This window comes from Pipistrellus hanaki (assembly GCF_964339955.1).
Source record: "Pipistrellus hanaki genome assembly, chromosome: 7".
In the NCBI taxonomy this organism is placed as follows: Eukaryota; Metazoa; Chordata; class Mammalia; order Chiroptera; family Vespertilionidae; genus Pipistrellus; species Pipistrellus hanaki.
The window spans coordinates 9,371,554-9,384,520 of record NC_140509.1 but is presented as its reverse complement, the minus strand read 5'-3'; the positions used below and the strand labels follow the sequence as shown (position 1 = coordinate 9,384,520).

Here is a 12,967-nt window from a genome sequence, read left to right as displayed (position 1 = left end):
CTTGCACCAGCGCTGTACCCACCACCCCATCAACACCCCAGAGCCCGTCGCCGCTCCCCACTCCACTGAGAGAGCCGAGGAGCGGTGCCGGCCGGGAAGGCTGCCCTGCCTCCGCCGAGGAGGCGGTACGCACAGTTATTCTTTAGCCCGAGGCCCAGCTTCCCTATTAACACAGACACAACACTTGGCTGAAGCTGAGGTATAAGAAATTTTCTGCTTGACGTGTTTTATGTCCCATTATTATTTTCCCTGCGTGTCACACGCCTCTGCTGAGAACTCGTCTGGTGCAAGGTTTTGGGGGAGGCCCCCGCCGCTTCAAACAGGAAGGAGGGAGAGAGGGGCTCCGACGGCAGTTCATCGGAAGCCTCTCCCTCGGCTCTCCCGGGAGGCCGGGACTCCAGAGAGGTCTCTCCTGCTGGAACCGTCCTCGGCACCCGTCCACGCCGCCACCAGCCTCCCAGGGTGGCTGGCTCCCTTGTTCCTGGGAATCTCTGGTGCTGCTACGTGTCAGCTCATGGTGGCTGCGGCAGGATTAGCAGGTTACTACTGCTCATGACTTATGGGATGAGACCGGAGGCAGGGCAAACATTAATGGGCTCTGAGTGTGGAGGAGTCCAATCAGTGACACCCCCCCGCCCTATTAATCCCCCCACCCCACCCCAGCAAACATCACCACCATCACCACTGCCACGATTTAGTTTTGTTTCATCAGGTGGGAGAAACCAGAATGGCACGTTTGCACATACAGACTATTCACAGCAATGGAGAGAAGCGGATCCAGTCTATACAAGCTCCCCAGTGGGGGTTCTTCAGAGGGAGGGGAAGCCTGTCTCCATGGTAACAGTGGGGCCTGGCAGTTGTCCCACAAGAGGTCACTTTTCCTAAAGTTAGAGGAGGCACCCAAACTCCCATGCGAATGCAGAATCTGGCCAGAAGTGAAAGCATGTCCACGGGGTGGTGCGAGCACCCTCCCGGCTCCTGGGTTTCCGCCAGCAGCGGGCAACCAAACCCCTGGCGTGGGTGTTGTTGGAGCTCCTAGGGGAACCCATGGGACTCCTGAGCATCTCCAGAAGAGAGTTGGGGGTTCATGCACAGGGCCGGGCTCCTGGGGAGTGGGTCTGCCCGGTTCCCTGGTGTGGCAGGGGCAGGCACCAAAGCAACTCGGAGAGATGCCCAGGAGAAGGGGGAACCAGCAAAGAAAACCCGCAGGCATCTCCTCGACGTGACCCACAGCCATTTCGAGAACCAGCTGCTGGGTGCAGCCCCAACAAACCTCTGCAAAGAGAAGCTGGTGGAAGATGAGGGGCCAGCAGAGGGGAACCTGTGACCGGACACGTGCCCATCGCCCCTGACCAAGGAGCCGATGGGCTGGGGGGAACTCCCGCCCCCTTCCCCAGAGGCAGGGCAGCGCTGCATTACCCAGCTCTCGTCTGGCTGGGGTTATGTCCGCCTCTCTCAGGACCACCTCCTCCAACAGCTGCAGTCCCACTAATAAGCCATTGACCTCACGTTTGATCTGGGGCTGATTTGCGGCGCTGTCTGGGGGAACCCCAGGGGCCTGTGGCTTAACGGGAAGAGATCCTCATTTTAGCAGCAATCGCTTTTCCTCTCTTCCCGCCACAGTGATCAAATTAGCAGGCTGCTTCTCTTCAGAGAAAATGTGTCCGCGTCCCGGGGGCATTGCCCATTTGCCTGTCTGATGGGTTGGGGAAGGGGGCGCGGGCGGGGAGAAGAGGGTGTTGAGAGCAGCTGTCCCTCCCTTCCCCGGCCCCACCCGGAGGCTCTCCCCCACCTGGGAGGGCGGGCGCCGCGGGCTTAGCTGCAGGAGACCTGGCAGGTGGCGGTGTACACGCTGCTCCCCGCGGCGCCCCCGCTGCTCAGGCTGCTGGTGGCACACTGCAGGGGCTTCATGCTGCTGTCCCTCTGCATGTGCAGGCGCTCCAGCCGCCAGCGCTCCCACCTCTTCCGGAACTCCAGCTGGACCTTCCGTGGGAAAAGGAGGGGAACAAAAGCCATCATGCAAACCGGCCGCCCACAGGATGGCCGTGATTACATTAGCGGGGAAGGGAAGCATCCACGGCATTGCAGCAGGAGACACAAGTCAAGGCCTTCGGGCGCCTAAATTAATATCCCAATAAAATTGTTTATTGTTGTCTCCTACTTTCCGCCTCAGCTCAGGAGAGAGAGATGGGCTTGATGGTTTAATCGGTCCCTTCCATCTCTAAACTCTGACTCACCAAGCACCTTCCCCATCCATCTCGGGATCGTTGAACGGAAGAGAACGGGAGGGAGAAACTCGGGGAGACGAGAGGGGGGAGGAGAGAGAATCTGACTTTTCAGCTTGGAAGACAGGAGAAGGATGCACGCCCCCACCTCTCATGGTGCCCACCCCAGGCCCTACTGACCCCCCACCCCGGCTTCAGGGGAGGGAGGAGGAAAGGGCGGGAGAGGCTGTGCCTGGGAGCAGCAGTGAGGAGGGGCCTTGGGCTAGGGCTTCGCTGCCTGTGTTTGAACTAAGCCCATCCAGGAACCAGTCCGGACCCCAGGGGTGCAGCCAGGTGAGGTCAGTCAACCGGGCCCTGCTGTGCGGGGCTCGGGCTCCCCTGAGAAAAGCCTTCTCCAGGGGCCTGGTGCGTGGGGACCACGTTGTGGGCACAGAGATCAACACCAGTTTACACTGCGGATCCCCGAGTCACCATGGGCTCGTGGCCACACGCTGGTGACCCAGGTCCCCCAGGGGCTGCTGGGACCTGCACGTTTGTCCAGCCCAGGGTGCCTGGAGGGCTCTTCTGGGGACGTTCCCGTAAGTTCTAGAGAAGATTCCAGAACTTTTCCTATGCCCACCCTTGGACCCAGGCCTCACCACACCGGAATGTCCGGGACCTGATTCCTCTTTCCGGCCCCAGCCACCCGGATGGCCAGCTGCCAGCAGCTGGAGGAAGCAGCTTGCTGCCCATGCCCATCCGCCCCTGCACAAACACCCCCCCTCTGCTGCCACTGCTGCAGGGACGATGTCCACCCAGCGGGGCCCACCCACGCCTGGTGTGATCGCTCACCACCCCTTAAAAGAACGTCTTCTGCACTGAGTGGAGAGGAGCTGCCAGGGGCCTGCCTGCCAGGATGGGCCCAGAGCCCCAGGCCACACTGCGGAGCCCAGGCCCGGGTGCGGAGGGACGGGAAGTGGACACGTGTAGCCCCCGCCATGCGCCAGCTCCCTGCCCAGCAGAGTGTGTGTGGAGCGTGTGCTCACAGCTGGGATGGGGACACCTCAGACAATGGTGGTCTCTGTGCAGCAGCCATTAACTAGGGATTTGGGGGGAGAGATGGTAAATTGAGGCACGTCCATGGGCAGCCACCCAGGGACTGAAGGGGTCTCGTGGACCCCAGCAGGAAACCAGGCAGAACCAGGGCTCCCCAGTGTGTCGACTTTGGGCCTCTGTGCCCATCACCCTCGGCACTTTTCCCAAACCTCCGCTGGTGTCCCTCCCATCACAAAGCAGCGGTTATTGGGAGCTACGACACGCAGCATTTTCCATGGATTATTTTAGTTAAATGTCACAGCAGCCCTGTGACCAGCTCCTGTTTGAGGGAACTGAGGTGCGTAGTGTTTAAGTGTTTCTCTGGGCCCGGCTGGCCCGGCTCAGTGGTTGAGCCAGGAGGTCACAGTTCGATTCCCGTTAGAACACATGTCCGGGGTTTCAGGAGGCAGCCGATCAATGACTCTCTCATCATTAATGTTTCTCTCCCTCTCCCTTCCTCTCTGAAATCAATTTAAAAATCTATTTGAGCCGAAACCGGTTTGGCTCAGTGGATAAAGCGTCGGCCTGCAGACTGAAAGGTCCAAGGTTCGATTCCGGTCAAGGGCATATACCTTGGTTGCGGGCACATCCCCAGTAGGGGGTGTGCAAGAGGCAGCTGATCAATGATTCTCTCTCATCGATGTTTCTAACTCTCGATCCCTCTCTCTTCCTCTCTGTAAAAAATCAATAAAATATATTTAAAAAAATCTATTTGAAAATATTTCTCTGGCTCTCAGCCTGGATTTGAACTAATCGGACTGACTCCAAAGCCAGTCTCCTACCAGAAGCCCTGCCTCCCCCAACTATCTCGGCCTTATTTGTTTCTGTGTGCGCCCCGCCCCGCACCCCCAACTCAGGTGGCAGGGCCGGCACCACACCTTCCTCACCTCACTTGTCCTGAACCTGTCACAGTGCCTGGCATACAGTCGGTACTCAGTAAGTGTTTCTTAAAGGAGCCAAATGGATGAATGAGTAACAAATAAGCCCCTGACGTTGGGCTCCTGGATACCAGGCTATTACGATGGAGCCGCATGGACAATGACGCAAGTGTGGACCTGGTCTAGCACTGCACCCCCTAAGTCACCCCCCTCCTGCCCCACGGCCCCTCTGGCCAGGCACCGAGCCAGGCTCTGGGGTTGGGGTGAACTGGTAACGCTCATTCACCACCATTTGCACTTGGGGAGAGAAGCAAGGCGACCGCCAGGCCACACAGCCAGGCAGTGTCAGACCGGACCAGCACGTGGGCTCCAGGGTCAGAGCACAGGAGCCGCCATCAGTTCCCCCAGGCCACCCCTCCTGGGCCTGCTCCCCGCCCTCCGGCCGCAGGTGCCGGGCAGCCACGCAGACCAATGCCCGGGCCATCTTTCCTCTTCGGGTCACAAGAACCTGGCATTGCCATGGCAACCCTGGGCCTGGAGGACAGGCCCCAGTCCAAGAGCCACGGGTGCCTCTGTGGCCCAGAGATGGTGACAGGTCTGTACTCATGCTGGCAGCTACCGCGCACAAGGGGCTCCACGAGGGATACAGGTGCCCTGGGTGGGGCCTCTGGGAGCCCAAGGCAGGAGCCTGGGAGAGCCCCCAGGAGAGGCCAGCAGGGATCTGGTGATTCACAGGTCAAGTTATTTGCCAGGAGCAGAGCAGGGGTATGTGCCCTTCCCTCCCTCAGTACACAGCGGAGCCGGGCGGGGGAGGCCGGCGAGGAGGGAGGTGGCAGGGAGACTGGGCTTTTAGGACTGGAATCAGGAGACGAGACTGAGACAGGGTCCAGGAGAGACACTCTACGGAAGTGCTGGGGAAGCCATTGCACAGGTGCATGCAGGGGTGGGGCGCGAGCGTGCGCTGCCAGCAGGGCTCTGGGGAAAGGGGAGGGATACGTGGGAAGTGGGACTGGGGGACTCAGTGAGAAGTGGCAGCAAGGAGCCCAGTTCTCTCCTCACAGGCCTCCGCCGCCCTGCCGAGCACACAGGGGAGGGACACCGCCATCCTGGCCCTGTCCCCAGAAGATAAAGCCGCAGAGCTCTGGGCCAGGCAGCACACCACCCCTCTGGCTGTGCCATTCCTGCAGGGAATGCCATCCCTCTGGGTGTCCTCCACACCCACCTTCCCTCCTTGCCTGGCCCACCCCACGCGGCTGCCAGCCCTCTGAGACCTGCCCGGGAACGCCCTTTGCCTGGGGCTGCCTCCGCCTCCTCAGTCCCAGCAGCCCCTCCGGCTACGTAGGCGCCCTCCCACAGCCTCCCACAGCCTCCCACAGCCTCCCACAGCCTCCCACAGCCTCCCACAGCCTGCGAGCTCCTCCACCTTCTCGCCATCGAATGGGGGCTTTCCTTCCACGCTGCTCAGACTAAATAGTCTCATCTGTAACAGGAGGATAACACCTGCTGCACAGGATTGGATTCATTAAAACCCCCGAGCACCTCGTACACAGCCCGTGCTCCGGAGGTGTCTCCCTCTCCTTCAGAGATCCGAGTCCACGCCCTGCGAGCATCGGCACCTCCTTTTTGTAGACAAGGAGACTGAGGTTCAGAGTGGGCCTGTCGCTCACCCGATGTCACACAGCTCATTTGGTGACGGGGCCAGCACCAGAGCGGAAAGCTGAGGCCATTGCCCACATCCTTCATCCTCCCTGCGGCATCACACTGCTTCTCTGAGCGTCTCCCAGATCCCCGAAACCGCTGCTCCCCTGTCCCCCATGCCCAGAGCAAAAGCGCAGTTTGCATGAGTGCGCAGACTCTCAGATCTCTGAGCTCCGACCCCGGTCTCAGCGACACAGAGCCGCAGGGAGAGCTGGGTCTTGGATGAACAGTGTCCCTGGGCCCCCTGAGGCAGACCCACCCCTGCAGTTACCTGGATGCAGCTGACAGAGCCTCAGTCCCCCGAGACTGCAGGGAGGAGTGCCGACCTTCTGGGGGTCAGGCCTCTTGTGGAAACTTCCCCAGGCGGCCCTGTGCTGCCTGTTGAACTATGACTTGTTTTCTCCCCTGGAAGATGTGTGTGTGTGTGTGTGTGTGTGTGTGTGTGTGTGTCGGGGAGTGGGGGTGAGCAGTGAGATCTGTGATATCCGGTATGATGGCTTGAGGTGTGCCTGCTCTAGCACCAAGCTGGGTACTTTGGAGCAAGCAGCCTGCCCCCGGCACCACAGACCCAAACAGCCCCTCTCCCCAGGAGCTGGCCCTCCCGGAGGGGGAGGGCTGTGGTCCCAGGGGGTCTCCAGGAGAGGGTGTGGGGTCAGCCAGAAGCCCTCCTCCCAGCCCAGCCGCCAGCAGGCCTCGGAGGAGCTCCCGGGTGGCCGGGCTCTGGCCTGCCTGCAAGAAGGGCGGCTGGCTTCTCCCAGCAGAACTCACTGAGTCCTGGCCCTGCCGCTCTCCAGGCCAAACCTGGGCATGCATCTCCGTCTCTGACCGTCAGCGTTCTCATGTGAGGGGCACGGGAATATCAAATCCGAGCTTTAGCAGGGATTTCTGGGAGGAAGAGGCTGTGACACTTAACGGAGACAGTGATTATTAAAGCCCCAAGTCGGCCGTGGGCACGTCTGTGGAGTCACCTTGTAACAGTCTCACCACCTACTCACTCAGGATTCTCTTACCATGGGGCTGGGTCTCCTCCAAACTCACAGATGGTAAGGTTAGCCTGCACACACGTACATGTGTGTGTGTGTGTGTGTGTGTGTGAGAGAGAGAGAGAGAGAGAGAGAGAGAGAGAGAGAGAGAGAGAGAAATGCACAGAAAACTGGGTTTGCTAAGTAGGGGTCTGAGCTGGAAGAGTGTGGAGGACCCCACTGAATAGTTCCAGAACACCGAGGGTGGCAGCTTAGCAGGGTGCCCACGCCCCTCCTCAGGCCTTACCTCGTTGTTGACAAAGCAGTACAAGATAGCCACCATCAGCCCCTGGAAAGGAGAGGCGCGTCAGCAGGGGGGAGGTGAGAGGAGGCGGGAGGAGGGAGAGGCGGGGGGTGGGGGAAGGCTGGCGTCCTGCAGATGGCCCTGGTCCCCAGCTCCATGGGGCTCCCGCCCCAGCTTTGCCTGCTCAGACTGGGGAGCCCAGAGCCGGGGGCTGCTCTCCTCTCCTCTCTGGAGGGACAAGAAGTCCTCTTGCCCAGGTGCTCCAGGAGCCCTCCCATCTCCCTTAGGGGTCAAAGGGCCCCAAAGGAGGGACCTCTGACTGCATGGACTTCCCCCGCCCAGCCCCATGCTCACTCAGGAGACATGCGCTCCAGAACTCCGATCTGTGTGTATGTGTGTGCATGTGTGCGCCTGCATGTGTGCATGTGTGCTTGTGCATTACTGTATGTGTGCACATGTCTCTCGGTGTGTACATGTGAGCATGTATGCATGTGTTTATGGGTGACTGTGTGCATTTGAGCATTGTGCACATGTGTGTCTCTCTGTGTGTGCATGCACATACAAGTGCGTGAGTGTGAGTATGTGCGCATATGTGCGTGTGTGTACATGTGAATGCATATGCATGTGACTTGTATGCACATATGTGTCTGTATGTGTGCATGTGCTGTGTGTCTCTCTGTGTATATGCACGTGTGAGAATATGTGTATGTGAGTATGTGTGTGTGCATGTAACTATGCATGTGAATGTGTATGTGTGCATCACATGTGACTGTTTGATGTGAGTGTGTGTGTGTGCAAGTGCACACACAGGTCCGCATGCTTGTGGCCATCCCATGAGCTTCCTGAGAGGCTGGGACCAGTATCTTACGTTCTTACGCCCCCAATGACACCTGCACCCCTGAAGCAGCGTCTTCTAATACTAGTGGAGAAGATCAATTCATGGCTGGGTGCCCACGGCTACATCCGGAAAGCTTCTTGTCAATGCGCTTACAGAAAAGACCGGCCTGGCATTGGGGCACCAGGGATTCCAGCTCAGGCTCAGCTCCAACCAGACAACCTGAGCCAGGATCCCTCTCCTCCCGGCCCGCTGCCTGCCTGCCTGCCTGCCTGCTGCCGGCCGGCTCTGCCCGCGCTCACTCTGGGGCTCTGCAGGGAAGGGCCCAGCCCTGGTCACCTGGAAGGAGGTGAAGGAGAGCTCTGTGAGCAGCTTGACGAAGCGCAGGGCCCCCCGGGCATGCTCGTCCATCACGAAGGCGAAGATGACCTCATGGGTGCCCAGCAGGGGGATGAGCGTCAACGTGGACTTGGCAAGTCTGGGGGGCGGGGTGGAGATGTCATTCTGGGCCTCTCCCTTTACCTCTTCTCCCCTCTGTGCCCTAAACCCCACCAAGGCCTGGCATCTGTTAGTCACCCTCCCACCCCAATACCCTGGGGCAGTTGCTTGGAGGGAAGGAGGTAGCGGCCAGTTCCCCCACCCCACCCCCTGCCCCCCGAGCCCAGGAGCTGCCCAGATATAGGGAGGGGGCAAGGCGTGGGCCCCAGTGAGGTCCAGGTGGGAGACGGTCGTGCAGGCTTGAGCTGGGCTCTGGGAGCTCCGTCTCTGCTGGAAGGAGGGCTGAGGGTGTCCGGCAGAGCCGGCGGTCACGCACCTGCACTTGATGTCCGTCTTGCACATGAGGTTGGCTTTCAGCTTGGACACCACGATGCAGATGACCCGGACGAAGATGAGGAAGTTCACCTGCAGGGCAGACGAGGGTGGCCGGAGGCCTTCTCAGGACACACTTCCCCATCCCCCGCGGCTTGGCCGGGCCACCCCCACGCCGCCACTCACCCCGATGGCGAAGAGGATGGGCAGCCGGATGATGAGCCAGTAGTTCATGTTGGAGTTCCTGGTCCAGCAGCTGGACAGGGGAGACACACAGGCGCCCCATGGGGCCCAGCACGGGGCAGGCACAGGGCACCGAGCCCACCGGGCATCCGAGGGACACACGCAGAGCCACACGAGCACTGCCACCGGGAGCTACCCAACAGCCACCCCACAGATTCCCACACGCACAGCCCTGAACACACAGACACACAGGCATGTGTGTACCCAGCACCACACACAAAGCAACAGACACTTCCATCAGTTCTTAACAGAACCTGGAGGGGGCGCCACGCTCCCCACGGACCCCCACCATTCGTCCTCATACAATCCCGAGGAGGGTGGACAGGGCAGGAGAGAGCCATCATAAATGCAGCTCTGGTCCCTCAGTGTGTCCTCCCGACAGGTCCCAGCTGCAGGGCCTGGGGCCAAGGAACCCACATGGGGTTAGGGGACAGAGATGTCAGCACACTCACCCCGAGGAGCAAGACACTCACCCTTCGTCCTCGTAGCGGTACTTGACAATGCCCCAGGGGATGACAAACAGCAAGGGGATACCTGAGAGCAGAGGGAGAGAGAGGGGAGAGGGCTGGCAGACGGGGGCCACCGCACGCACACCCAGCAGCCTCTCCTTCCTGGCTCCCCCTCCTGAGCCCCTCTCTGTGCCTGGCCAGCACCACACTTTCCAGAAGGGGTGGAACGAGGCTGGGCTGGGTGCGTGAAGAGCAGGCGGTGGAGCCACGCCCACCGAGCCCCCAGCCTTCCTCAGAGAGGGCCATGGAGGGGGAGAGCATTCTGCATGCGGTGGGAACAGGCCAAACCTCTGATGCGCTTCCCCCACAGCCTCAGCCCACACCCCCATCTCAGTCCATTTCTTCAGGCACCGGACGCCCCACCAGTCACCTGTTCCCTGACCATGCACACCTGTGGGGCGCCGGGGAGAGCCTGGGGTGGGAACAGGACCTTGATGCCTGCAGCCCAACCAACTGCACCGTGGCCCACAGCCACCAGGCTCCACCAGGCTCCACCAGGGCCCCACCTCCTGGCATCCACACCCTGGCATGGTCCGCCTTGTACCAGGGCTCGTCTGGGTGACAATGGATGCACAGCGGAAGTGATGGCATGATGAGGTTGTGAAGTGTGTCCACTTCCAGGGGAGGACACACTTCACAGCCTTTCGTAGATGAGGTTATAAAACACAATCGTAAAAGGTTAGGAAAGGCTTGTTGTGGACTTTCTCGCTCAATGAGGTCACCTGTTGCCGTGTCATGAGGACACTTAGCCAGGGCAGAGGTCCCTGTGGCAGGGAATGCCACCTCCTCCCTGCGCCCAGCAAGGCCCTCGGCTCCCTGCCCTCAGCCCCTCACGAGAGCTTGGCAGTGGATTCTCCAATCCCGGCTCAGCCTTGAGATGACAGCTGCCCTGATTGACAGCTGGACTCCATCTGTCAGAGACCCTACCCTGACCCAGAGGCCAGCTAAGGTGAACCAGATTCCTGACCACAGAAACTTTGAGGCAACAATATTTTAAGCAGCTAAGTTGTGGGGTCATTTGTTTGCAGCGAATGGCAAGGAATGCAACTGGTTTCCCTCACTTCCAGAGCCTGCACTCAGCTCACCGAGAGCTCGGTGTGTGTGCTGACTTACAGACTGTCCATCCTCATGGGACAGATGGGGAGGGATCGGCTCAGGGGGTTCAGGGGGGACTGCAATCCCACGCTTGTGCCAGTCCCCTCAGTGGCTTCTACACTAACTCCCCCCCCCCCATGTCTGTCTCTATGGCACCCCTCTCAGGGCTGGAGATGTGGGTGTCTGAGATAGGGAACAGGGTGCATTGTAAGGGGTGTGGACACAGCTCTCTGTGTGTGTGGGGGTGTCATGTGTAAGCATATGTGACTTTGGGGGGGTCTTCTAGGGCAGGACACACTTCACAGCCTTTCCTGCCACCGCCATCCAGGTCCTCAACAGGTGCTGTCCACTCAACTGCAGCTGCCAAGCGGCTCGCATGTCTGGAGCGGCTGTGTGTGGAGCTGCAGACAGGCATGGAGGAAGCAGAGAAGCCCACAGCTTCCCACATAGCTTCTTCTTGGCCATTTATTTGAACACAACAGACCTCTCAGCATCCACGATGCTTTAATAAGAGGCTTTCACAGATGCCCCAAAGGCCCCAGCACAGAAGATGCTCTGGGAGAAAGGGAGGGATGGAGGGATGGATGGATGGACGGACGGATGGACGATGAAGGAGGCAGTATAGCATTTAGAGAAGGGAAGCTCTCCAGGCAAGAACATGTCCACTCCAAGAGGCCGTCCTGAGCACCCCGGCCACATGCCGTTCCTTTCCTCAGAGCCCCCGCTCCAGGCCTGGGCCTCACTCCTGATACCAGACACGGGCTTCCTTCATTCATCAGCATCTCCTTAACAAAGCCTTTCTAAAACCAGGCACAGCGCTGCCGCATGCAAACATTACGCACTCCCTGCTGGCTTCATCTCTCTCCCATTTAGAAAATCCACAGGACTGCCTGCAGAGGAAGCTCGAATTAAGACAGAACCAGCTCCAAGAAGCAATGGGGCCCTCGTCCACACTTGTCTTCGTCCTGCGCTGCCTCCTGGGGGGTGGGGATTGGGGTGCCCGGCCGACCATGGACATGGCTTCTGGGAACCCCCCGCTGTGCTGGAGTCCCCACTTTCGTTCTTCTGCTCACACAAGAAGCTGCTCCTTGTTGCCCACGCGGCCAACAGGACCAGGCCTCCTGGCATCACAGCGGGCGCTTGGCTCTCTGACTCTCTCGGACCTTCTGCCTTTGTCCCTCTGAGTCTCTCTGCGTCTCCATATGGCAATTCCTCAAGAAGAGGATGCTCTGACTGGGGAGGGGGTCCCCTTAAGCCCCTCAGACCCTGAGCCCTGAGCTGGGGAGTGAGGTGGTAGAAAGACTGGCACCTCTCTCCCATTTCCCACTCGAGACCTCAGGGCACGGTGTGTCCCCACCAACCCCCCACCAATCACCCCCTCCTCCGCACACACCACAGCGTCCCTTTGATTGTTCCTGTCCACAGGTCGCCATGGTGACAGGCACTCCCAGTGCTGATGCTATTTCCCAGAATGGACATCAGCAGCCCCTCCCTGAGGACAGAGCTCTCCACACGGGCCCACCCCGGCTCTCCACGGGCTCTCCAGCTGCCGTGCCTGACTGCCCTCGTGGGATAGAGAAGCCTCGGAGGTCAGGGAGGGGCCGAGCCTTGGGGTTGCAGGGTGGGGGGGAAGGGGTGAAGGCGGGAGCAGGGAGCTGAATGCAGAGTCCAGGCCCAGAGGGTCACCTGTGCAGAGGCCTGAGCATATTCCACTGGGCAGAGGGGAAGGGAGGAGACACAGTGCCGGCTGGAGAGCCGGGCAGGACAGGTGGGGCCCAGAGCCTGGGACTCAGGAGGCTGTTCCAGGGCTGCCCTGTCCATGAGGCCCTGCCCCTTCTGTGAGACCCTACCCATGAGGCTCTGCCCCTTCTGTGAGACCCTACCCATGAGGCTCTGCCCCATCTGCACCCCGGTGCCCTCCATACACTGACCCCACTATTGCCCCTTAGAGGCATTCTTCTACGCTGGGCCACACGGAGCCGAGTGGCCGAGGGACGCCAGCAAGAAGCGGGGAGTGTGAGAGAGCACAGAACCTGCGTGGCCCCCTGAGGGGCGGGCTGGACCGGGCAGCCTTGCCAGGCCCAGGGGCAGGAGGCAGCATGGACGGGCCTTCGAGGAGGACGTGGCCATGACTGAGTGGAAGTCCCTGGGAGTCGGGCAGCAGTCAGAGCAGCTTGAGGCGGGCGAGTGAAGGGAGGGAGGAGTGGGTGGATGGCTGCTGCTCCGGTGGAGGGGGCCTGTGGTGGGCGGGGGGCAGGGACCCGCAGGCCGGGGAGGCCAGGCGGCAGGGCCTGTGCTGCATCCCCGTGGGCGCCGGTGGCCCCGGAGCAATCC

General features: G+C 60.4%; 1 protein-coding gene across 4 annotated transcripts in view; it reads right to left on the bottom strand.

The window, feature by feature from the left end:
* Nucleotides 1-12,967, bottom strand: part of GLP1R (glucagon like peptide 1 receptor) — a 39,690-nt gene that overhangs the window by 4,117 nt on the left and 22,606 nt on the right. Inside the window, exons 8-14 of one of the 4 annotated variants that reach the window (XM_084889535.1) lie at nt 9,503-9,563; nt 8,973-9,042; nt 8,791-8,879; nt 8,316-8,454; nt 7,145-7,186; nt 1,793-1,983; nt 669-1,564 (exon numbers count right to left, since the gene is read on the bottom strand). In XM_084889535.1, the coding sequence (XP_084745661.1) occupies nt 1,816-1,983; nt 7,145-7,186; nt 8,316-8,454; nt 8,791-8,879; nt 8,973-9,042; nt 9,503-9,563 (569 nt within the window). In that variant the 3' untranslated portion in view covers nt 669-1,564; nt 1,793-1,815. Of the gene's footprint in view, nt 1-668; nt 1,565-1,687; nt 1,984-7,144; nt 7,187-8,315; nt 8,455-8,790; nt 8,880-8,972; nt 9,043-9,502; nt 9,564-12,967 lie in introns of those variants that run through there. The other 3 variants (XM_084889536.1, XM_084889534.1, XM_084889537.1) reach the window with 3 other exon arrangements.